This window comes from Heptranchias perlo, chromosome 4 (assembly GCF_035084215.1).
Source record: "Heptranchias perlo isolate sHepPer1 chromosome 4, sHepPer1.hap1, whole genome shotgun sequence".
Classification (NCBI taxonomy): Eukaryota; Metazoa; Chordata; class Chondrichthyes; order Hexanchiformes; family Hexanchidae; genus Heptranchias; species Heptranchias perlo.
The window spans coordinates 37,388,787-37,416,205 of record NC_090328.1 but is presented as its reverse complement, the minus strand read 5'-3'; the positions used below and the strand labels follow the sequence as shown (position 1 = coordinate 37,416,205).

Genomic DNA, 27,419 nt, shown 5'->3' with positions numbered 1-27,419 from the left:
ATCAAGATATGCAGGAACGGACATTGAAAAAGGTGGTATTACAAAGATGGAACATGAATAAAAATGTAATCAAAGTGATTAAATGATCAGTGTAATTACTGTGATGGAAGCACTGCAATGAAACATTATAAACTTTATTCACAGGCATTCACATCTAAATCATACCAACAAATTTCTACACTAGTTTATAGTGCTGCAAAATTTCATGAGCAAACGATCAAAACACAGGAATGGGGTTAGACTACAAACATAAAAATAGATGCACATTATATTCAGTGATGAAAAATTTGCTAAAGTAGCAAAACCAAGGTCAGATCTCAAACCATCAGCTGTTTTAATTAGTTAAGTGCTCACAATAACATAATGACTCCCTAATAATTTAATTCTAGAAATAATAGGATTACAACATTTTGCTTTACATTATCCAGTCTAATAGATTTTGGCAACAAAGACCAAAGTTACAAAGTGTGGACTTATCAGGGAATTTTACAACAACAATTGTTTGGCAAGGCAAAGCCAAGTGCTAGGAGGATCACTGATTTGGTAAAACCCCCTGATATATTATTGTCATCAGACTCCACACTGGTCAGAGAATAGTGTTATGTATCTATAAAATCTTTAAAAAAGTACATCACAATTGAGCCTGACGATTACCCAACATCTACATGCACTTGTACACATGTACTTCAGGAGATCAGGAAATGAATGATTTTTCTCTCCCTAATCCAGGGGCACTAAGGTCAATTGTACTCCCTCTACTGCTGCTCTAGCTGTAATCAGCTCACTCAGCACAGGCCAGATATCAAACTTCAAAGTCCCAATACAATTTATAACGATTATACAAAGTGGACAGCTGAAAATTACTTATAAGTGCAGACACCCTTTAAGATAGCACTTTCCTACATTTTGTTCTTTTTTTGTTTTATTTTCAGTTACCCTCCCACTGAGTCAAGTGTATTATGGTGTATTTAGTATTACAGTTTTGTTTTAAGTCCATCTGAAATAAGTTGAAAAATTCAGCTATCACGAAAAACATCAGTTTTGGCTTTGCTCTTCAGGATGCAAAAAAAACATTCAAACTATTCACTTCACACTTATGAATAAGGCGTCATTAGTGGACAAAGCGCATTATTTTACATCCCAATAGTTCAGAGCTCCATTTGGCTTACAGTTATGAGTAGAAGATAGAGTATACATGTATTTATTATTTTGTGGTTACAATTAGGTCATTCCCTGTTTATATTTGGTCTAAAAGTATGTTATTTCAGAGGAACCTACTTGCCCTGTTAAAGCAAACCCAGCATATGATGCTAAAATAGGAAATTGTCTGCCAGAAGCTGAGTTTACCCAGGGTTTTATTTTCAGGTAATGCCTTTAGGATATACTATTAAAAACCTTCTTAGCCAACAGCAATATCTAGTTGATAATCAGGTCTCTGTCAGAAAAAGTGGAAAAAGTTTAATTTCAAGATCTGAAAGTTTAATTGTTAAAAGCCAGAGAATAACAATTTGTACTTTAAAAGTGACTTTTATCTCATTAGCAAAACTGTAGATCACTAATTAAACTGAGATTTTTTCTTTTATACTTTGAATTTAACACTAAATATAATTTATTCCAAAAAAGAGCCAGAAGCATATTGTAATTTTTGTTTTAATATGTATTGTCAAATTATTAGAAATAATATACTGGGTTAATTGTGATTTTCTGTGAGCTAGGGTCTGCCATGAACAGAAAATAGACATTGTTATGGCAGATGAAGGTCAATTAATATGCAAATTGACCACGGCACCATGGTACAGGAGGCCATTCAAGTGGGGGGAGTGAAAAGGAATGTGGTAGTGTTAGGGGATAGTATAGTCAGGGGGTTAGATACTGTTCTCTGCAGCCGCAACCGGAAGTCCCAAAGGTTGTGTTGCCTGCCCAGTGCCAGGGTTAAGGACATCTCCTCACGGCTGGAGAAGAACTTGAAGCAGGAGGGGGAGGATCCAGTTGTCGTGGTCCACGGAGGAACCAATGACATAGGCAGAACTAGGAATGAGGTTCTGCTGAGCAAGTTTGAGGAACCAGGGTCCAAATTAAAAAGCAGATTACTACCTGAGCCACGCGCAAATTGACATGGGGCAAATAGGTTAGATGGTTAAACGCGTGGCTGAAAGAGTGGTGTGGGAGGCAGGAGTTTCAATTCATGGGGCACTGGCACCAGTACTGGGGAAAGAGGGAGCTGGTCCGTTGGGACAGGATCCACTTAAACCAGGCTGGGACCAGCGTCCTGGCGAATCAAATAACTAGAGCAATAGATAGCGCTTTAAACTAATAAGTTTGGGGGGGGGGGGGTGGGGGGAGGGGGGGCGGGGAGGTTCAGGTGAGGGTAAATTTATGACTAAAGAGAAAACTCAAGGCTGTCGAGCGGAGTAGCAATTTGGGTAAAAACAAGCAGTGTGTCATGAAGGGACAGAGAGTTTAACAAAGGTAATAGGGCATTAGTAACTACGGTCATATCAGGGAAAAATAGTAAAAAGTTAAAATTAAAGGCACTATATCCAAATGCGTGAAGCATTCGTAACAAGATAGATGAATTAATGACACAGAGATAAATGGGTTCGATCTAGTAGCTATTACTGAGACGTGGTCACAGGATGACCAAGATTGGGAACTAAATATTCCAGGGCACTTGACTTTTAGAAAAGACAGGAAAAATGGAAAAAGAGGTGGGGGGGATAGCCCTGATAATAAAGGATGAAATAAAGACAGTATTGAGAAAGGATCTTAGCTCAGAAAATAAGGATGTAGAATCAGTATGTGTCGAGCTAAGAAATAACGAGGGGCAGAAAACACTGGTGGGAGTCGTTTATAACTACTGTTATGGGCCTATAGTGTTGAACAGAGTATATATCAGGAAATTAGAGGAGCATGTAACAAGGGTAATGCAATAATCGTGGGGGACTTCAATCTTCATATAGACTGGGCAAACCAAATTGGCAAAAGTAGTTTGGAGGAAGAGTTCATGGAATGCATCAGAGACAGTTTTCTGGAACAATATGTCAAGGAACTAACTAGGGGAACAGGCTATTTTAGATCTAGTACTGTGTAATGAGACAGGGATAATTAGTAATCTTATAGTTAAGGATCCTCTGGGTAGAGTGATCATAATATGATACACTCAATATAAAATTCTGAGAGTGATGTAGTTAAGTCCGAAACTAGGGTATTAAATTTAAACAAAGCCAATTACATAGAATGAGGGGCATGTTGGCTAAGGTAGATGGGGAATTAAATTTAAAAGATCTGACAGTAGATAAGCAATGGCAAACATTTAAAGAAGTAATTCATAATTCTCAATGAATATACATTCCCTTGAGGAATTAAAACTCCATGGGAAAAGTGATCCAACTGTGGCTAACGACAGAGGTTAAGGATAGTATTAAAAGAGGCTTACAATGTTCCGAAAAAGAGTAGTAAGCCTGACAATTAGGAGGGTTTTAGAAATCAGCAAAGGATGACCTAGAAATTGATAAAGAGGGAGAAAATTGAAAATGAGAGTAAATTAGCAAGAAATATGAAAACAGATTGTAACAGCTTCTACAAATATGTAAAAAGGAAGAGATTAGCGAAAGTAAACGTGGGTCCCTTAGAAGCAGAGACAGGAGAAATTATAATGAGGAATAAGGAAATGGCAGAGACGTTAAACAAATATTTTGTATCTGTCTTCACAGTAGAAGACACAAAAAACATACTGGAAATAATGGGGAACCAAGGGCCTTATGAGAGTGAAGAACTTAAAGTATTTAAGATTAGTAAAGAAAAAGTACTGGAGCCACCAGCGCAGACATGATGGGCCGAATAGCCTCCTTCTATGCCGTAAATTTTCTATGATTCTATGAATTTAATGGGATTAAAAGCTGACAAATCCCCTGGACCTGATGGCCTACATCCTAGGGTTATAAAAGAGGTGGCTGCAGAGAAAGTGGATGTATTGATTCTAAAACGGTCCCAGTGGATTGGAAGCTAGCAAATATAAACCTGCTATTCAAGAAAGGAGTGAGAGAAAACAGGGAACTTTAGGCCAGTTAGCCTGACATTAGTAGCGGAGAAAATGCTAGAATCTATTACTAAGGACGTAGTAACACGGCACTTAGAAAATCATAACATGGTTAGGCAGAGTCAACACAGTTTTATGAAAGGGAAATAGTGTTTGACAAATCTATTAGTGTTTTTTTGAGGGTATAACTAACAGGGTAGATACGGGGGAACCAGTGGATGTAATATATTTGGATTTTCAAAAGGTATTCGATAAGGTGCCACACAAGAGGTTGTTACACAAGATTAGGGCTCATGGGATTGGGGGTAATATATTAGCATGGATTGAGGATTGGTTAACGGACAGAAAACAGGGAGTAGGAATAAACGGGTCATTTTCAGGTTGGCAGGCTGTAACTAGTGAGGTGCCGCAGGGATCAGTGCTTCGGCCTCAGCCATTTACAATCGATATTAATGACTTAGATGAGGAGACCGAGTGTAATGTATCCAAGTTTGCTGTCTACAAAGCTAGGTGGGGTAAGTAAGCTGTGAGGAGGACGCAAAGAGACTGCAAAGGGATATAGACAGGTTAAGTGAGTAGGTAAGAAGGTGGGAGATGGAGTATAACGTGGGGAAATGTGAAATTATCCACTTTGGTGGGAAGAACAGAAAAGCAAAATATTTTTTAAATGGTGAGAGACTAGGAAATGTTGGTATTCAGAAGGATTTGGATGTCCTTGTAAACGAATCACAGAAAGTTAACATGCAGGAACAGCAAGCAATTAGGAAGGCAAATGGTATGTTAGCCTTTATTGCAAGGGGGTTGGAGTATAAGAGTAAGGAGGCCGTGCTGCAATTACATAGGGCTCTGGTGAGACCACACCTGGAGTACTGTGTACAGTTTTGGTCTCCTTACCCAAGGAAGGATGTACTTGCCTTAGAGGGGTTGCAACAAAGGTTCACTAGATTGATTCCTGGGATAAGAGGGTTGTCCTATGAGGAGAGATCGAGTAGAATGGGCCGATGTTCTCTGGAGTTCTCAATGAAACGTATAAAATTCTTAGAGGACTTGACAGGGTAGATGCTTAGAGGCTGTTTCCCCTGACTGGAGAGTGTAGAACTAGGCGTCATAGTCTCAAGATAAGGGGTCGGCCATTTAGGACCAAGATGAGGAAAAGTTTCTTCACTCAGAGGGTTGTGAATCTTTGGAATTCTCTACCCCAGAGGGCTGTGGGTGCTCATGACTGAGTCAGTCTCAAGACTAAAATCGGTAGATTTTTGGACACTGATGATCTACCTGAACTCCACTTTCCAGCCATATCCCTTGATTGACTCAGTTATGATCTTATTGAATGGCAGAGCAGGCTCGAGCGGCCAAATGGCCTACTCCTGCTCATATTTCTTATGCATCAGGGCAATGGTTTCTGTGAAACAAAGGTATTCTCATATGCTAATGTAGGCTGGGTGAAGAAATATTTAGTTCCAGTTATCACAGATAGATCAAATGTGGGAATAAACTGCCTTGCCATTGTCAAAGGTTAGGAATCCATTTAAGATTGACAGGGAAAATTCAGTTTTTTATTTCCGTGTAACTGCAAAGGTATTTGAGTCATTTTTCTATGGGTAACCATGTCTCTAGGGGTGGACCCACAGCACCTTGATAAAGATCAAAACTCAGGCCCAATCTGGGGTAGTTTGATTGACAACTGTGTCCAAGACCTCTGAGAAGGGAGCAGGGTCACTTTAATGGACAACTCAGTGACGAGCGCTTTCCACTCATGGAATTATAATGGGCGTCATTTCTGTGTCTACAGTGAACGTTTCGGTCTGGTCGCCAGCAGCCGACGAAATGTGTTTTAAATTTTAGCCCCATCAGGTAGGGGTGCTAGGTCAGATTGAAACTACATCAATTAAACTTCTGTTTGAAGTCTACATTTAGAGAAAAAGCAGGTAGTGTCATTATTATTTTATGTATTGAGAGTAGAAAAATGCACGATTCACTGTTCAAACCAAATACTATTCATTCATCTGATTTATTTAAATAAAACCATTTGTTAGTTCGGAGGCAGAGCCTCAATTCAGTAAGAATAAATATCCAGTCTGCTTTTCATTGAGAGGAGAATACATGGCAGCCGATAATACGATCCAATAGCTGGTGCACGGAGTAAAGATTCTCTGTAACAATCTCTGGATCTCTCTATCATTTATCTAGATAGTGGGCAAGAAAAGGTACGCTCTGGATTGTAAGGAAAACAAGGTCCACGTGTGGGATTGGTCAGTGATGCGGGACCAGAGTATCTTTTGTAAAAACCCAAATGAAAAACAGAGCTCATCTCAAACTTGTGTGTTATCTCACTGATCCCAATAATTCAAGTTTGTTGATTGCAGCTTTGAGAAATACTTCACACAGATGCATAATTTTGAATAATTATTTAAGAGTAGGAAAATATACAGCAATTGCAGAACATTTCTTAATTCGCAGTAATATCTAAAAAGGTGTGTTTATTTTATTAGCATTCAAAGTTTCACTAACAGAACAGAAAATATAGTGGGTGCCTGGGAAGGAGTAGGCTACAATTTAATGCAGAGGTTCAAGTGACACAAGTGAAGTTTCATCCATTTCTAAGTCATCTAAACACCAAGATTTAATTACAGCATTGGGCTATATCCCTTGTATATTTTGTTTGTAATAGCAGTTTTGTTTGCTATTCTCTATGCCACAACTATTTTTTAGCTCCATGACAGAAATGGCTACTGAAAAGTTGGATCCAAGATTCAGCATTTACAAAACCTACCTGTGCTGCGAAAGATAGCACTTAAGATACAGCCATATGTGCAGACTTTAAGTGGATATTGGACATTTGTAAGATGCATTAAAGTTTCCCAAATTAGACAATGTTCTCATCAGTACTAAATGAATACTTTCAGGACAAAAACAATACTAGAAAACACTGGCATTTCATTTACAGATAATCTATTACTTGTCTTCAAAATGTTGTATGTGGCTAATAAAGATTACCCCATCCCATAAATAACTTCTTCACCTACTTAGATCATGGGCTAACTCTGTGGTTGTGCTGTGGTGTTTGTTTAGGTGTCAATGGTTTGACTAGTCAATCTGGAATCTTTGGCGGCCCCTCACTGAGCCTGGTGTGTGGGTGGCCCAGTATGCACTGCAGCTGGTGGTGACACACAATTGCCTTTCTGTGCACCAATCCCATTAAAGCCACTGTTGTTTTAATGCTGTGGCTTATCGCTTACTTGGTACTTACAATTTCCAAAGACCTATTCTGTGGTCAATCTTGGTTCCATGTATATGGTTCATGATGCAGCCACTTGTTACAATACAGATAATTTGTCCTTACATTATGCATGTCAGTGTGCATCAGAGATCACTTTATGGACCCATTTAAAAGTGAGTGTAAGAATTCCAATCTTGTATGCGGTTTTAGTCATGTTACTTTTAATAACTCAAGACATTAAAAGGTCATCAATTTTAGGCTTTCTTCTTTTACACATTGCACTGCTTTACTTTCAGTAGGTATGACATAAACTATATATTTGGCATGTATCAAAATTACTGACATGAGTGCCACTTTTTAAAAAGAAGCATGCTTAGATACAAGTCCAAATTGAGTCGATATTGCTCCCATTCTACTGATATATTGTTTCTCAATGGTTTGTCTCTGCTCAGACAGGGCTAGAGATCTTATCCTCTGAATGTTTGAACTCTACCTATGTACTTATATGACACTCGGGAGATTGGGTGGGGGTTGCAAGAAGTTTATTTTTTAAAGCTGTAATACAATTCCATCTATGTTTTGTAATACCATGATAGACCGCTGTTCCTTGACACAGAAAGCAGATGAGTTATAGAACACAATTAATAATTGGTTAATGAGCTCAATTCAAACAGAACTATGTCCTCTGTATTTCATTAAGTACAGCAATCCAGTCCCACTAACCTGGACTTCCAGCCCTCTCCTCACTCGTAGTAATGGCTGGGCTTCTGGCTTATGCATCACCAGCATTTACCTGCATATTTTTATATGCCAATTACTGCCTTTAGCAAAAAAAAACAGCAACACTAATTTCTGTGCTGCCCACTCAGAAGTTAGTGTTTTGACAAAAAAAATCTCCATCTGATTTTTGGGAACTAGTCCCATAGGCAGATCCCAATATTCCATCTGTGAAAGGCACTGATGAAAGGAGAATGACACACAGACATCATGGAGTTATCAATTTAATATGTTGTGTTTGTGGTCACATTTGCACAAACACATACTGTTCCTAGCAGATCTCCTTGTGAAATAAAAATTAAATATGAGAAAAATTCACCTGTAAACTTTTACTAAAATATAAAAATACCTTCAATGATCTGATCAAGTATTTATGGGCACGTATGTACAGATACTTCATTTTTGAAAGCATCCTGGCATCTGATGAGAAGCCATCTCAAATAAAGTTTGTTTAATTATGATGGTATGCTTACACAGATGCAGCACCATAATATATTCCTAAGTTACTGGAAGACTTCACTGAACCATAAAACCTCAAATTACTTTCAAGAAAATCCAAATTACCATTTCAATAAACATTCAAACAGAGATTATGCTTTTATGGTGAGCTAGTTCGTAAAATTTCAATTAGCTCTCTCTTCAGAATATTATTAGCCAGTGCAAATATTTATAATATAAGCAAATTCTTTTTTTTTGAAACAAAAAATAACTTATATAACTAATTGTCCCTAAGCACTTCACAGCCAATTAAGCTGTAGTGTCAATGTGACATCAGGCTATTTCAAGTCTTTTTAAGCAGAATAAAAATGACAGAAATGAAGCAGAACAGCAAGCAATGGAGAGTAAGTGTGAGGGGGCTAGAACAATAGGGATGGGGAGAGCAGAGGGACTAAAGGAAGGATAATGGCATCAACTGAAATTACAATATTCTTAAAAAACTGATCCATGATGTGCTGCTTTAATGTTATCAATTGTAAACAATTTTACAACACCAAGTTATAGTCCAGCAATTTTATTTGAAATTCACAAGCTTTCGGAGGCTTCCTCCTTCCTCAGGTGAATGTGGAAATGAAATCCTCGAACCCTTCGCATTTATAAATCACGGAACAATACTTGGTGATTACAGACAGTGTTTTCAACTGCCCGTTGCCAAGGCAATCAGTGTGCAGACAGACAGGTGTTACCTACAGATCCCCCGAATATACAAACCACCAAAAAAAGAGAGGCAGAAACATCGAAAAGACAGCAAATGACCCGTTGTATTAAAAACAGATAACATTTGTTCGCTGGTGGAGTAACGTGTAGCGTGACATGAACCCAAGATCCCGGTTGAGGCCGTCCTCATGGGTGCAGAACTTGGCTATCAATTTCTGATCGACGATTTTGCGTTGTCGTGTGTCTCGAAGGCCACCTTGGAGTATGCTTACCCGAAGGTCGGTGGCTGAATGTCCATGACTGCTGAAGTGTTCCCCGACTGGGAGGGAACCCTCCTGTCTGGCGATTGTTGCGCAGTGTCCGTTCATCCGTTGTCGCAGTGTCTGCATGGTCTCGCCAATGTACCATGCTCCGGGGCATCCTTTCCTGCAACGTATGAGGTAGACAACGTTGGCCGAGTCACAGGAGTATGAACCATGTACCTGGTGGGTGCTGTCCTCTCGTCTGATGGTGGTATCTGTGTCGATGATCTGGCATGTCTTGCAGAGGTTGCCGTGGCAGGGTTGTGTGGTGTCGTGGACGCTGTTCTCCTGAAAGCTAGGTAATTTGCTGCGAACGATGGTCTGTTTGAGGTTGGGTGGCTGTTTAAAGGCGAGTAGTGGAGGTGTGGGGATGGCCATAGCGAGGTGTTTGTCGTCATTGATGACGTGTTGAAGGCTGTGGAGAACATGGCGTAGTTTCTCCGCTCCGGGGAAGTACTGGACGACAAAGGGTACTCTGTTGGTTGCGTCCCGTGTTTGTCTTCTGAGGAGGTCGATGCGATTTTTCGCTGTAGCCCGTCGGAACTGTCAACTCGATGAGTCGAGCGTCATATCCCGTTCTTACTAGGGCGTCTTTCAGCGTCTGTAGGTGTCCATCGCGTTCCTCCTCGTCTGAGCAGACCCTGTGTATTCGCAGGGCCTGTCCATAGGGGATGGCCTCTTTGACGTGGTTAGGGTGGAAGCTGGAAAAGTGGAGCATCGTGAGGTTGTCCTGGATCACAATGTCTTCACCTTCGATAACCAGTTCTTTACCCAAACACACGGAACAGCAATGGGGACCAAATTCGCACCCCAATACGCCAACATTTTCATGCACAAGTTCGAGCAGGACTTCTTCACTGCACAGGACCTCCAACCAACACTATACACCAGATACATCGACGACATTTTCTTTCTATGGACCCACGGCGAGGAATCACTAAAGGGACTACACGATAACATCAAGTTCCATCCCACCATCAAGCTCACGATGGACTACTCCTCAGAATCAGTTTCTTTCTTGGACACACGAATCTCCATCAAAGGCGGGCACCTCAGCACCTTACTCTACCGCAAGCCCACAGACAACCTCACGGTGCTCCACTTTTCCAGCTTCCACCCTAACCACGTCAAAGAGGCCATCCCCTATGGACAGGCCCTGCGAATACACAGGGTCTGCACAGACGAGGAGGAACGCGATGGACACCTACAGACGCTGAAAGACGCCCTTGTAAGAACGGGATATGACGCTCGACTCATTGATCGACAGTTCCGACGGGCTACAGCGAAAAATCGCATAGACCTCCTCAGGAGACCAACACGGGACGCAACCAACAGAGTACCCTTTGTCGTCCAGTACTTCCCCGGAGCGGAGAAACTACGCCATGTTCTCCGCAGCCTTCAACATGTCATCAATGACGACAAACACCTCGCTATGGCCATCCCCACACCTCCACTACTCGCCTTTAAACAGCCACCCAACCTCAAACAGACCATCGTTCGCAGCAAATTACCTAGCTTTCAGGAGAACAGCGTCCACAACACCACACAACCCTGCCACGGCAACCTCTGCAAGACATGCCAGATCATCGACACAGATACCACCATCAGACGAGAGGACAGCACCCACCAGGTACATGGTTCATACTCCTGTGACTCGGCCAACGTTGTCTACCTCATACGTTGCAGGAAAGGATGCCCCGGAGCATGGTACATTGGCGAGACCATGCAGACACTGCGACAACGGATGAACGGACACTGCGCAACATTCGCCAGACAGGAGGGTTCCCTCCCAGTCGGGGGACACTTCAGCAGTCAGGGACATTCAGCCACCGACCTTCGGGTAAGCATACTCCAAGGTGGCCTTCGAGACACACGACAACGCAAAATCGTCGAGCAGAAATTGATAGCCAAGTTCCGCACCCATGAGGACGGCCTCAACCGGGATCTTGGGTTCATGTCATGCTACACATTACCCCAACAGCGAACAATTGTTATCTGTTTTTAATACAACGGGTCATTTGCTGTCTTTTCGATGTTTCTACCTCTCTCTCTTTTTTTTGGTGGTTTGTATATTCGGGGGATCTGTAGGTAACACATGTCTGTCTGCACACTGATTGCCTTGGCAACGGGCAGTTGAAAACACTGTCTGTAATCACCAAGTATTGTTCCGTGATTTATAAATGCGAAGGGTTCGAGGATTTCATTTCCACATTCACCTGAGGAAGGAGGAAGCCTCCGAAAGCTTGTGAATTTCAAATAAAATTGCTGGACTATAACTTGGTGTTGTAAAATTGTTTACAATTGTCAACCCCAGTCCATCACCGGCATCTCCACATTAATGTTATCAGGCTAGAATCTGTATTGATAAAATCAATAGGTCATCGACACATAAATGTTTTAGAAATTACATTGTACGTTTAACACTGCTTTAAAAAAAAAGCACCAGAATAGTACTCCTCAAAAATCCCAAATGCACAGACTAGAAAATGAAACACTTGGGACACAGAATTAAAAAGTCTGTCCATATTACAAGGGGACAACATATTCCATCTTTCAGGGATTTGTGACCATCATTGTAAAATTAGGAGATTAAGAGAAATGTCTTTCCACAAAACTGTTTTTCCAAGTTTGAAAAGCACATTCATAAATAATCATCCATTTATACTGACTAGAATATTAACTTTACAAAGACATTCCATCAAAACCAAACTACCAGTATGGCAAACAGTTACTATAACCTTCCCATCTCTTCACCTTAAATAAAAATGTCTGTACTTAGATATAAAATTATAGTGTACTTACTGAGATGTCTTGTAAAAGCTTCTCATACGAGAATTGGAAAACTTCTTCTTTGTCACTATCTTTAAAAAAATCAAAGCTGTAGCTTTTCGTTCTTTCTTCACCTGTTGTCAGTGCTCTGCGAAGTTCATCCACATATTTTTCTCTGTCCATTTCAGCCTCTTTTGCTTCCCTCGTTACTTGATTATTTGACACTAAGAGTAGAAGAGGCAAATTAATTACGTCAAATAATTTCATTTTTAATTTGGTTCATCACAAAAATAAAAGCATATTTACATACCAAGATCCAAAATTTTGGTTCAAAGGTACCACCTCCTGTGTGAGATCAAACATGCCAACTCTATCAGTGTTTTGCACTGACACGGTTTTGGGGACCCAGTCAGCATGTCAACATTTGCTGAAACAAATCAGAATAATTGGTCCCTCTTCTATGCCCACTGACCATTCTCTTGCTTGTCCCTCGAGTCCACTGGCTATGCAACAGACAGGCCCCAATCCTTTCCACAGGCCTCCACTACTAATGGCTCAAATACTGCCCCTGTATACTATAATCTAGAACTTTTATGAGAACAAGAGGTCCCACATACAGTATGCACGTGCGACAATCTAGGCCATTAGCACTGGGAACGTGCTGAAAGGAAGAGCTGGGCCTGCCTATTCATTGTGTCATAGTAGGGACAGCACAGGAGGCGGCCATTCGGCCCATCTTGCCTATGCCAGCTCTTTGAAAGAGCTAGCCAATTAGTCCCATTCCCCTGTTGTTTCCCCGTAGCCCTGAAAATGTTTTCCTTTCAAATATTTATCTAATTCCCTTTTCAAAGTTACTATTGAATCTGCTTCCACCACCCTTTCAGGCAGTGCATTGCAGATCATTACAACTCGCTTTGTAAAAAAATGTTTCCTCATGTCACCTCTGGCTCCTTTGCTAATTACCTTAAATTTGTGTCTTCTGGTTACCAACCCTTCTGCCACTGGAAACAGTTGCTCCTTATTTACTCTATCAAAACCATTCATGATTTTGAACACTTCTATCAAATCTCCCCTTAACCCTCTCTGTTGAGAACAATACTAGCTTCTCCACATAAGTGAAGTCTCTCATCCCTGGTACCATTCTAGTAAATCTCTTCTGCACCCTCTCTAAGGCCTTGACATCTTTCCTAAAGTGTGGTGCCTAGAATTGCACACAATACTCCAGCTGAGGCCTAACCAGTGTTTTATAAAGGTTCAGCATAACTTCCTTGCTTGTAGTCTATGCCTCTATTAATAAAGCCTAGGGTCACATATGCTTTTTTTAAAAAAAACTGTCTCAACTTATCCTGCCACCTTCAAAGATTTGTGTACTTACATCCCCAGGTCTCTGTTCCTGCACCCCCTTTAAAATTGTACCAATTATATTGCCTCTCATTCTTCCTACCAAAATGAATCAAACTTCTCTGCATTAAATTTCATCTGCCATGTGTCTGCCCATTTCACCAGTCTGTCTATGTCCTCCTGAAGTCTGTTACTATCCTCCACATTATTTGTTACATTTCTGAGTTTTCTGTCATCTGCAAACTTTGAAATTATACCTGCTATACCCAAGTCCAGGTCATTAAGATGTATCAAAAAGAGCAATGGTCCTAATACTGACCCCTGGGGAACACCACTGTATACTTCCCTCCAGTCTGAAAAACAAATGTTCATCACTACTCTCTGCTTTCTGTCCCCTAGCCAATTTTGTATCCACACTGCCACTGTCCCTTTAATCCCATGAGATTTAATTTTGCTAACAAGTCAATTGTGTGGTATTTTATCAAATGCCTTTTGAAAGTCCACATACATAATATCAATCACACTACCCTCGTCAACCCTCTCCGTTATTTCATCAAAGAACTCAAATCAAGTTAGTCAAACACGATTTTCCTTTAATAAATCCGTGCTGACTTTCATTTATTAGCCCATACTTTTCCAAGTGCCAATTAATTTTGTCCCGGAATATTGTCCCTAAAAGATTCTCAACCACCGATGTTAGGCTGACTGGCCTGTAATTGTCAGGTGTATCCCTCTCCACTTTTTTGAACAGGGGTGTGACATTTGCAATCGTCCAGTCTTCTGGCACCGTCCCATATCTAAGGAGGATTGGAAGATTGTGGCCAGAGCCTCCGCAATTTCCACCCTAACTTCCCTCAGTAACCTAGGATGCATCCCATCTGGACCAGGTGACTTTTCTACTCTGAGTATTGCCAATCTTTTAAGTACCTCCTCTTTATCTATTTTTATCCTATCCAATATCACTACTACCTCCTCCTTTACTGTTGCAATGGCAGCATCCTCTTCTCTAGTGAAGACTGATGTGAAGTATTCATTTAGTACTTCAGCCATGCCCTCTGCCTCCACAAGAAGATCTCCCTTTTTTGTCCCTAATCGGACCACCCTTTTGCTACTTAAATGTTTATAAAAGACTTTTGGATTCCCCTTTATGTTACCCCCTAATCTATTCTCATACTCTCTTTGCCCCTGTTATTTCCTTTTTTAGATCTCCTCTGTACTTTTTATATTCAGCCTGATTCTCTACTGTATTATGAACCTTACATTCGTCATAAGCCTCCTTTTTCTGTTTCATTTTAATCACTATATCTTGATTCATCTAGGGAGCTCTAGCTTTGGATGCTCTTCCTTTCCCCCTCGTAGGGATGTGTCCACTTGGTACCCGAACCAACTCCTCCTGGAAAGCCTCCCATTGTTCAATTACTGTTGTGTCTGCCAATTTTTGATTCCAATTCACCTGGGAACGATCCCTTTTTAACTGACTGAAATCAGCCCTCCTCCAGTTAAGTATTTTCACAATTGATTGTTTATTTCCATAACTATTCTAAACCTAATGATATTATGATCACTGTTCCCCAAATGCTCCCCCACTGAAACATGCTCCACCTGCCCCATTTCAGGTGGACTCAGTTACTCAGTGTGGTGGTGGGGGAGGCAAGATGGTTGACAAGGGGAAAGGACAGGATAACAGTAAAAGATGGGTCAGTAAATGGCAGAGAAAGGGGAAATGGATGGAAAGAGGGAAGAAGGAAAACAAAGGGGTGAGAGAAGGCATTGAAGAGGAAGGTAAATGGAAGACAACAGAGAGCAATGAAGGGGATGGAGAAGGGGAAGGGAGCTGGGAGCAGCGCTTTGGGGTGAAGAGGGGGATGCTCTGAGCAGCTTATTGGGAGAGAAGTTGAACGTGGTGCTTTGAGTGAGGGAGGAAGGAGAATGGCAACATTAGCCGAAAGGAAATGAGGATGGAGAGTGCCAGCTTAACTGGGGGGCAAAGACTGCCAGCCAGAGCTCTATGTGGGGGAGGGGGGAAAGAGAAGAGTACCAGTTTGAATAGGTGGGGAGTAAAAGAGTATCAGTTTAACTGAGTTAGAGGGGGTTGAATAGTGCCATTGATGAGGGAGGGGAAGGAATTGGGAGGGTAAGAGAAGGTAGCATCTCTGTAAAATGAATGATTAATTGAGGTATTGATTTGTTTTTGTCTAAGGCAGACTCAAATGACTTGAAACCTCAGTGTCCTATTGGTCCCAAGCTGAGTTTCCTACCCCATACCTGCACTAATGCAAAGAATGCTTACTTTGACCTCTATAACAGTGCCCATCTCAGTCATAACTCAGCCAATTTGCTGCTGAAACCCTCTTCCATGCCTTGAGTCACCTCCAGACTCGACTATTCCAATGCTATCCTGGCCGGCTTTCCATCACCCACCCTCTGCAAACTTCAGCTCAGTCAAAACTCTGCTGCCCATATCCCTATCCCACACCCTCCCGCTGACCCATCATCCCAATCCTCAGTGACGTACATCGGCTCCTGGTCCCCCAACCCCATAAACTTAAAATTCTTATCCTCATTTTAAATCTCTTAATGTCCACTCCCCTCCCCATCTCTCTCTAACCTCCTCCAGCCCTCTGACCTCACCCCCCACCCGCTAACTCTCCATTCCTTCGACTCTAGCCGCTTATGCATCCACCATCTCGTCGTCACATCATTGGCAGCTGTGCTTTCACCTACCTAGGCCCCATGTTCTGGAATTCTCTCCTTAAACCACTTTGTCTCTCCACCTCCCTCAGCTACTTTATGACCTTCCTTAAAATCCACAGCTTTGGCCAAACTTTTGGTCACCCCTCACATTTCCTTTCTTCTCTCGACGTCCATTTTGATTACACCTCTGTTCAGTGCTTTGCATGCTTTCTACGTTAAAAATGCTATATAAGAGCAAGGTGTTTTTAATAGTAAAAAAGAGTGGGGAGCTGGATGGGCCAGTGTCTCCGAACTGGGTCTGGAAGAATGCCTTTGTCCACCAATACCTTGATATCAAGGCAGCATTTGACCGAGTGTGGCACCAAGGAGCCCTAGTAAAATTAAAGTCAATGGGAATCAGGGGGAAAACTCTCCAGTGGCTGGAGTCATACCTAGCACAAAGGAGATGGTAGTGGTTGTTGGAGGCCAATCATCTCAGCCCCAGGGCACTGCTGCAGGAGTTCCTCAGGGCAGTGTCAAAGGCCCAACCATCTTCAGCTGCTTCATCAATGACCTTCCTTCCATCATAAGGTCAGAAATGGGGATGTTCGCTGATGATTGCACAGTGATCAGTTCCATTCGCAACTCCTCAGATAATGAAGCAGTTCGAGCCCACATGCAGCAAGACCTGGACAACATCCAGGCTTGGGCTCATAAGTGGCAAGTAACATTCGCACCAGACAAGTGCCAGGCAATGACCATCTCCAACAAGAGAGAATTTAACCACCTCCCCTTGACATTCAACGGCATTACCATCGCCGAATTCCCCACCATCAACATCCTGGGGGTCACCATTGACCAGAAACTGAACTGGGCCAGCCATATAAATACTGTAGCTGCAAGGGTAAGTCAGAGGTTGGGTATTCTGCGGCGAGTGACTCACCTCCTGACTCCCCAAAGCCTCTCTACCATCGACAAGGCACAAGTCAAGAGTGTGATAGAATACTCTCCATTTGCCTGGATGAGTGCAGCTCCAACAACAGTCAAGAAGCTCGACACCATCCAGGACAAAGCACCCACTTGATTGGCACCCCAACCACCACCCTAAACATTCACTCCCTTCACCACCGGCGCATTGTGGCTACAGTGTACACCATCCACAGGATGCACTGCAGCAACTCGCCAAGGCTTCTTCGACAGCACCTCCCAAACCCGCGACCTCTTCCACCTAGAAGGTCAAGAGCAGCAGGTACATGGGAACAACACCTCCAAGTCACGCACCATCCCGACTTGGAAATATATCGCCGTTCCTTCATCGTCCCTGGGTCAAAATCCTGGAACTCCCTTCCTAACAGCACTGTGGGAGATCCTTCACCACACGGACTGCAGCGGTTCAAGAAGGCGGCTCACCACCACCTTCTCAAGGGCAATTAGGGATGGGCAATAAATGCCGGCCTTGCCAGCGACACCCACATCCCATGAACGAATTTTTTAAAAAACCTGTTTTGGAAGAAGCTCCATATTCACCACACCTGGAATAAATAAAATCCGTCAGAAAGATAGGTTACCCGTGAGTTCCGATGAGTTGCAGCCTCTACAAATTTTATTCAGCCATATGTTTTTAGCCTCATTCATAGAGAAGCATTTCAAATACGTCAGTTTCGCATGCTATAATAAGTGAGTAATTTTCTGTTTACATGAAAATCATGAAACAAATTTAGTTTTTTGTTTGAAACTTTAACATAACAAAACGCAATCTATGTTATTTATGGTTTGATTTATTGCACCTACTTTGGCCAAAAGCAAGACAGCCTGAGCACACAAGACTCACTGGTAAAATTGATTCAGCATTGAATCGTCAACACAAACATTTTACCTTTATAATCAGTTTTCCTGTCTTTGAACCAATATAGTTTTAACATTTGTGTCATGGCAAAAAATTAATTTGGGTTGCACTTAGTACATCTATTTTACCACAGGTTAGATTTTCATTTTACTGCCTGGGTGCTAAGCATAATCTGGGTGAAGCGTAGAAAGGAAACATCTGGCGGGTGGATGGTACGCCATTACAGAACCTGACAGATTTTCCTTTCTGGGCTCTTCCCACACAATGCTAATGTCCAGGCAGTAAAGACGAAAATCTACACCCCACATCAAGGAGGAGCATACGATCACAGACACTGCTTTCCAGAAGCAGTTTTAAAGCAACATATCCATCAAGACCATTTCTCCATTCTCCAATCTTTTGTGGAATATTGGTGGTATTGTATTAAAATTATAATAATTTTAAAATGGCTTCCTTTCCAGCTTTTTACTTTGTGGAGGGGGCAGGATGTTTTCTTTTATAGTATACCAAACTGTACGATCAAGAGGAAACAACTGCATCAGTTATGGTATGCCACACAAGGTTACTTCTTCTTGTTGGGTTGCTGGATTTCTGGCACACTAAAGAAAGAATACTCGAAATCCATTCCAAATTGAATTTTTACCAAATCACGTGAAGTGCTGCATCATTGCATCCAGTCAAACAGCACTCAAAGAATAGAATTTAGCATGCAAATGATATTTGCTCACCAATACAGCATGGCCAGACAACAAATAAAACATGATCATTTGGATTAATTTTAATTTCTTTAAAAGTAGTTTAATTCTGAAAATTAAAGAAAGTCAATCATTATTCGAATGCTTGGTATGCATTGCGAAACATTCGAGGAGCAGAGCCAACAGCAAACGCATGGTTCTACTGCCATTGTCTGCACTTCGAAGTATAAAAGATCCACAAGACGTTGGTCCCATGAATCTGCCTTCAGAACAAGTATCTCTTGTGCAAGCTAAATATAGCAACCATGTCCTGCATGGCTGCATTCCTCTATAATCAGACTGCCATATTAGAGAGAGCGCAACAGACTTAGACATGGGCATCGAACAACAAATCTAAACAAGAGATTGTAGATGTGATGCCTGCAACAAGAACAAAAAAAAAGTTAAAAAACACCTAAAGAATACCTCTTCCACTCCAAGCCTGTTCTCCATTGCAGAGAGTCACATTAAAACCTCGTCCCAGGTCTTTCTCCCAACTCATCTGCAGATAGTATATGGTGTCAGGTGCAGAGAGTGGCCAGATTCTGCAAATATGTCTTTCCATTGTTATGCTCATTTTAGTTTCTAGAAGAAAAAGAAACTGGGTTATCTGGAACATTCAAATTACAGATGTATGACAATGGCATTTAGTAGGAACAAAACAATACATTTTCTGACTAAAAGATTTTAGGCTGAGGGATGACATTTTACAGTAGTATTGGAGCTTCCAGTTAAGTAACAGCAATAATCGGTTGTTAAGAGTATTAATATAGGATACAGGATATAGCTGGGATTGAAGTATGAGTTACAATTCATTCAAGTGGTGCTGGTCAGTTGTAAACCATTAGATAAAAGTTTAAGTGGTTTAATGAACATCACAGAACATGAAAATTAAATTAATCTCAAGGTCAGCTATTTATTATTCTTCATAATGTTTAGTCCATATATTTCACACTTCCCTTGGCTTGTCGTGCATCACGAAGAGCTATGATCCAACTTCTTCTCACATCTATTACTCAGTGTATTTGAGATTTTCACTTGGTTCCATCTCCTAATAGTATTCCTTAACTTTCCTTGCTGTAAAAAGAGGCACCAGTGCTAAATGGCACGAGATTTATTGGATAGTGAAAAGAAGCACAGAGACACATTGAGAGGAATGAAAAAAAGAGGATTGGAGGATTGAAGAGGAGCTTGGCAGTGAACATAAAATCATGGGTAGATCTTGCAACATCATCATGCTCTGTATTATGGGGCTCCCAGGTTCAACATTAACAGAAAAAAGGCCAAACCTCAGCTCCCATCACCAATGGTAAGTATGTACCCAGTACCCTAGGCTGTAGCCAGGCCTTGTGCCCAAGCTCACTCAGAAAAGGTAGCTGGGCTGCTGCTGGCATGGAGCCTTCATGCTACCCCCATTGCCCTACTGCAGTAGCTAGCCACACATTTGGCAGAATGTCTTACATGCAATTTGTTTCTACGCGTCTATTTGCTGGAATTTACTCCTGCCATATTCAGCTTGCATTACGACCACCCTGCACCCACTCCCATATTCAAAAATATATTTTGCATTTTTTTCCTGTCTTGAAAGCTCCTTTCTTTTCCTTTGTTTCCTTCTCCTCCTGGTCCCATTTGTACGGTCACCTTTTCCTTCCTCAATTTATGCACTTAAATACAGAAATATTAAGATAGTTGGAAAAAGAATATAAAACATGAATTTACATAGCATCTTTCACATCCTCAGTACTTTACAACCAATTAATTATTTAAGTATAGTCTCTATTATTTTGTCGGCAGATGTGCAACCAACATAGCACAGTCCCATAAATAGAAAATGAAATAAATGACCAGCTAACTTGTTTTGCTGGTGTTGGTTGAAGAATGAAGGTTGTCCAGGACACTGCTCTTCTTTGAATAGTGCTATGGGATCTTTTGCATCCAACCCAATGACCTTGTTTTAATATCACATCCAAAAGGTGGCACCTCTGAGAATTCATCATGCCTACATTACAACAGTGAACTTCACTGGTTATGAAGCGCTTTGCGGCATCCTGAGGTCATGAAAGGTGCTACATAAAAGCAAGTTTTTCTTTTTTCCTTCTTTATTTCCTCAGTCCTGCCCTGAAGCATCAGCTTACATTATGTGCTCAAGCGTAGGGCTTGAATCTGCAACCTTCTGATTCAGAGATGAGAATACTACCACTTGAGCTAAACTGACACTCAAGAGGGGGGCAGAAAACAAAGACCGAGATAAAAGTTGTTTCTGGAAAAATATTGTGCGTGTCGTTCCACAGAGGTCTGACTAGGAATTGAAGGAACAATACTGAAATTTTGATAACACCAAACTGGAGTTTTGGAACGTTGTGTCAACGATTGTGAAAAACTAGTTAAACACCAATAGGCTAACAGGATGTGCAGTTAAGTGACCGATGCAGTTCAATGTAGGAAAATGTGAATTAATATATTTTGGAATGATATGGAAAAGAACTACATCTTAAATGGTAAGATTCTAAATGGAACAAAGGAGCAGAGGGACTGTTTTGTGCAGATACACAGCTTATTAAAAGGTAGCAATGCAAGTAGACCAGGCCATAAAAAAGCAAACTGAATCTTCAGCTTGTGTATCTAAAAGCGTAAAATACAAAAGCAAGCAAGTAATGTTGAACTTGTACAACTCCTCAGTTGGCCATATTTGGAATATTGTGTAGTTTTAGGAAAGATATAAAAGCAACCTTAGAAAGAAGGTACCTATCTAGTGAAGCTGGGACACAGGGCTGCCTGCATACTGAATACCAAATACCGCAGGATATGGATAGAGCTAAGGAGTTCCACAACCAATGGATCAGAGTATAGCTTTCTCGCTCAACCACATCCAGTCGAGAATGATAGTGGACAACTAGGCAACTAACAAGAGAAGTCATCATGAAATGCCCACTCAAACATTGGGAGCTCAGCACTTGAATGCAAGAGACAAAGCTAAAGTGTTTGCCAGCACTTTCAGTCAGAAGCGCTGAGTGGATGATCCAACTTGGCCTGCTCCCAAGGTCACCACTATTATAGATGCCAATGTTCAGCCAATTTCACTCCATTTGACATTAAGGAACTGCAAAGTGCAATAAACACAGCAAAGGCTATGGCCCATGACAGCACCCCAGCAGTAATGCTGAAGGCCTGTGCACCAGAGCTAGCTGCGCCCCTAGTCAAGCTGTTATAGTGCAGCTATGATATTAGCATCTACCCAAAAATGTTAAATACTAACATTTAAAATGATAGTGAAAGGGCAGAGCAATGGGACTGAATGATAACCGTTGTAGAGCCAGCACTGCTGCGATGCACCAAACAACTTCCTTCTAACCTGTAAAATTCTATGGTTGTCTTTAAAAATATGGGGAACCAGCATATGTCTTGATGTATCATTCTGGTGTGTAAAGCTCACTGTTTCCTCCACCACTGTCTTGACGCCTTTTCTATTTTTCAAGTCGTCCACAGCGCCAGTGACAATTTGTCAGTCAAGAAAGCAAGCAGGTCCTTTCTATAACAAGCTGTCAGGAGGAGTTTGAGCGTGGTCCTGTTTAATTTGTCCTAAAAGGCAAATAGCCACCTCCATTTTAACTTAAACAAAGCAGATCTCCTCCCCCTCCATTTTGTCCAAGTCTTAGAATAAAATTTCTGCATTTGTTTTTGCATTCATCAGCTCTTCCTCCTGGTAATGTGCTAACGTTGGCAGCTTCATGACTAATTTTTTTTTAAGTGAAAGAATTGCAGCTTTGTTATATGTACTGTAATTACTGTGTATCACATAGATTCAGCTTTTTTGTAGGATAAGATAAAAAATGATAGCAGCAGTTCAAATCAAAGCATTGAATGCCATTTAGGCCATATTGTTCAAGGCAAAATATACAGCAAACAATCTTCAAAATAATTTTAGTGTGATTAATGGGTACAGTAAACCAACCACCTCACTCCACAAATTTGTTTTGGGATGTTAAATACTACAACTGCTTACACATTTTGTGTGTAATTTTTAGCCATTAAATTGGTGATTTTATTCCATGAAAATAAATGTATAAATTGCATGAAAACCAGTGATATTTTGAACATTTCTGTGACATAATAGTCCAAAAACTGAGATTGGTTAAAAAATGATTGAGATTAAAGTTTCTGTCAGAAAAATGTTTAAAATAAATTATTATATGGGAGTTGAAGAAATCGTCAGTGAAAGGCAACTCTGCCAACAAAGAGCCCTCAATTGCCTTAAATAGATAGAAGTACTTTGACAAGACTACTAGGGTTGATTGTAACTAATAAAGATCATCACACTGAATGCTAATGAAACCAAGTGCTCAAGATAAACAGCCTAATTCTCAGCTGTTTGGAGCTCTCCATAAAGCTAATGATTTATAAGCGTGGGACGTGGCTAGATTGCTACCACCTGCAGTCTCGACTCAGATCTTCAGTTCTAACATGGTGAGGTGCTGATATACAATTGACCTCGTGTGCCCCAGGGAACAAAATGCTGGTTATCTTCTAGCTTCAAATCAATCAAACTAAGGTGGCACGAGAATTTATAAGGATGGGAAACGATTGACTGTCCCCATTCATGGAAGACATGTAAATGAAGGAAGATAAAGGCAGCTATGTCAGTGGCTTTTGAACAAGGATATACTGTAAGATGGAATACAGAAGAAATTCGTTTTGTATTGGTTCAATGATAATTACTGTGAACAGGTACATAAAGTTACACTGGATCAGGAATGAAGGAATTTGTTCTCCAATTTAATTCCACTTGATCACAAACAAAGATGACCAAAATAATTTTAAAATGATGAATTATTCATTCATCTGTTATTCTATGAATTAAATTTTTCACAAAAAATGTGGTCATTCATCATACATCACTCCCTTATGGTCTCCATCAGCCAGAAAGGCAGGTTAGTCTTGGTAATACACTATTTCACACATATCATTAATGTCACTCCAAAGTGTGTAGATATGGCAGGGTGAAGCAACTTTTACATTGCATCCAGTTGTCAGGAGAATGAGCGAACTGAGCTGGTTTTTAGTTTTGTAATGTGCAGCTGGTCTTCCTGTAAATCAGCTGCACTGTGGGACTTAACATTCCATGCATGTGCAGGCTGATCGTGATATTCTGATCAATGTGCATGACAGCACTGCAGAAATAGTGGAAATGTTCTTTACATGATGACATTATGATGCAGCAGCACATTTACTAGCCCCAGTAAGACCAGCAGTAGCCAGGAAGTGCTGGTAAAAATGGATCTTCCTCACCATCCGTCTAAAAAACATCCGGCAGGTTTACATTGATGTGTCACTGATCTCGGGAGGGTTGTGCGACAGGATCCAGTCACTGACCTCAGGGGGCCCATGCTAGAGGGTCCAGTCACTGACCTGGGGGGGGGGCCTGCTACAGGATCCAGTCACTGACCTCGGGGTGGCCCGTGCTACAGGGTCCAGTCACTGACCTCGGGGTGGGGGGTGGGGGGTGGGGGGGCCCATGCTACAGGATCCAGTCACTGACCTCGGGGGGACCCGTGCTACAGGATCCAGTCACTGATCTACTGATCTTGGGGGGGGGGGGGGGAGGGGCATGCTACAGGGTCCAGTCACTGATCTTCTGATCGGAGGTGGGGGGGGGGCCATGATACAGGGTCCAGTCACCGACCTCTGGGGGGCCCGTACTACAGGATCCAGGCACTGACCTCGGAGTGGGGGGGGCGGGGGGGCCGTGCTACAGGATCCAGGCACTGACCTCGGGGGGGGGGGGGGGGGGCCGTGCTACAGGATCCAGGCACTGACCTCGGGGTGGGGGGGGGGGGGGCCGTGCTACAGGATCCAGGCACTGACCTCGGAGGGGGGGGGGCCGTGCTACAGAATGATCCAGTCGCTGACCCCGGGGGGGCCCGTGCTACAGAATGATCCAGTCGCTGACCTCGGGGGGGCCCGTGCTACAGGATGATCCAGTCACTGACCTCGGGGGGGCCCGTGCTACAGGATCCAATCACTGACCTCGGGGGGGCCCGTGCTACAGGATGATCCAGTCACTGACCTCGGGGGGGCCCGTGCTACAGGATCCAATCACTGACCTCGGGGGGGCCTGTGCTACAGAATGATCCAGTCGCTGACCTCGGGGGGGCCTGTGCTACAGGATGATCCAGTCACTGACCTCGGGGGGGCCCGTGCTACAGGATGATCCAGTCACTGACCTCGGGGGGGCCCGTGCTACAGGATCCAATCACTGACCTCGGGGGGGCCTGTGCTACAGAATGATCCAGTCGCTGACCTCGGGGGGGCCTGTGCTACAGGATGATCCAGTCACTGACCTCGGGGGGGCCCGTGCTACAGGATGATCCAGTCACTGACCTCGGGGAGGCCTGTGCTACAGGATCCAATCACTGACCCTGGGGGGTGCCATGCTACGGGATCCAGTCACTGACCTCGAAGGGGGGGGGGGGGGGGGCATGCTACAGGATCCAGTCACGGACCTCAGGAGGCCTGTGCTATACGATCCAGTCCTCGTGGAGATGAAGTCCCAACTTCGCGCTGAGGACACCATCCAACGTGTTGTGTGGCACTACCACCATGCTAAATGGGATAGATTCAGAACAGACCTAGCAGCTCAAAATTGGGCATCCATGAGGCACTGTGGGCCATCAGCAACAGCAGAATTGTATTCCAGCACAATCTGTAACCTCATGGCCCGGCATATTCCTCACTCTACCATTACCAACAAGCCAGGGGATCAACCCTGGTTCAACGAGGAGTGTAGAAGAGCATGCCAGGAGCAGCACCAGGCGTACCTAAAAATGAGGTGCCAACTTGACGAAGCTACAACTCAGGACTACATGCATGCTAAACAGTGGAAGCAACATGCTATAGACAGAGCTAAGCGATTCCACAACCAACGGATCAGATCAAAGCTCTGCAGTCCTGCCACATCCAGTCGTGAATGGTGGTGGACAATTAAACAACTAACGGGAGGAGGAGGCTCTGCAAACATCCCCATCCTCAATGATGGCGGAGTCCAGCACGTGAGTGCAAAAGACTAGGCTGAAGCGTTTGCAACCATCTTCAGCCAGAAGTGCCGAGTGGATGATCCATCTCGGCCTCCTCCCGATATCCCCACCATCAGAGAAGTCAGTCTTCAGCCAATTCGATTCACTCCACGTGATATCAAGAAACTGCTGAGTGCACTGGATACAGCAAAGGCTATGGGCTCCGACAACATCCCAGCTGTAGTGCTGAAGACTAGTGCTCCAGAACTAGCTGCGCCTCTAGCCAAGTTGTTCCAGTACGGGTACAACACTGGCATCTACCAGACAATGTGGAAAATTGCCCAGGTATGTCCTGTCCACAAAAAGCAGGACAAATCCAATCCGGCAATTACCGCCCCATCAGTCTACTCTCAATCATCGGCAAAGTGATGGAAGGTGTCGTCGACAGTGCCATCAAGTGGCACTTACTCACCAATAACCTGCTCACCAATGCTCAGTTTGGGTTCCGCCAGGACCACTCGGCTCCACACCTCATTACAGCCTTGGTCTAAACATGGACAAAGAGCTGAATTCCAGAGGTGAGGTAAGAGTGACTGCCCTTGACATCAAGGCAGCATTTGATTGAGTGTGGCACCAAGGAGCCCTAGTAAAATTGAAGTCAATGGGAATCAAGGGGAAAACTCACCAGTGGCTGGAGTCATACCTAGCACAAAGGAACACGGTAATGGTTGTTGGCGGCCAATCATCTCAGCCCCAGGACATTGCTGCAGGAGTTCCTCAGGGCAGTGTCCTAGGCCCAACCATCTTCAGCTGCTTCATCAATGACCTTCCCTCCATCATAAGGTCAGAAATGGGGATGTTCGCTGATGATTGCACAGTGCTCAGTTCCATTCGCAACCCCTCAAATAATGAAGCAGTCCGAGCCCGCATGCAGCAAGACCTGGACAACATCCAGGCTTGGGCTCATAAGTGGCAAGTAACATTCGCGCCAGGCAAGTGCCAGGCAATGACCACCTCCCCTTGACATTCAACGGCATTACCATCGCCGAATCCCCCACCATCAACATCCTGGGGGTCACCATTGACCAGAAATTTAACTGGACCAGCCTATAAATACCGTGGCTACAAGAGGAGGTCAAAGGCTGGGTTTTCTGTGGCGAGTGACTCACCTCCTGACTCCCCAAAGCCTTTCCACCATCTGCAAGGCACAAGTCAGGAGTGTGATGGAATACACTCCGCTTGCTTGGATGAGTGCAGCTCCAACAACACTCAAGAAGCTCGACACCATCCAAGATAAAGCAGCTTGCTTGATTGGCACCCGATCCACCACCCTAAACATTCACTCCCTTCACCACCGGCGCACAGTGGCTGCAGTGTGTACCATCCACAGGATGCACTGCAGCAACTCACCAAGCTTCTTTGACAGCACCTCCCACACCCACAACCTCTACCACCTGGAAGGACAAGAGCAGCAGGCACATGGGAACAACATCACCTGCACATTCCCCTCCAAGTCACACACCATCCCGACTTGGAAATATATCGCCGTTCCT

At 42.9% G+C, this 27,419-nt stretch overlaps 1 protein-coding gene across 4 annotated transcripts in view; it reads right to left on the bottom strand.

The window, feature by feature from the left end:
• The window catches only part of xrcc4 (X-ray repair complementing defective repair in Chinese hamster cells 4), a 422,078-nt gene that overhangs the window by 360,186 nt on the left and 34,473 nt on the right, over window positions 1-27,419 (bottom strand). For all 4 annotated transcript variants that reach the window (XM_067982800.1, XM_067982798.1, XM_067982799.1 and 1 more), the window contains 2 exons: window positions 19,283-19,441; window positions 12,296-12,486 (listed from right to left, as the gene is read on the bottom strand). In XM_067982800.1, coding sequence (XP_067838901.1) covers window positions 12,296-12,486; window positions 19,283-19,433 — 342 coding nt within the window. In that variant the 5' untranslated portion in view covers window positions 19,434-19,441. The remainder of the gene's footprint in view (window positions 1-12,295; window positions 12,487-19,282; window positions 19,442-27,419) is intronic.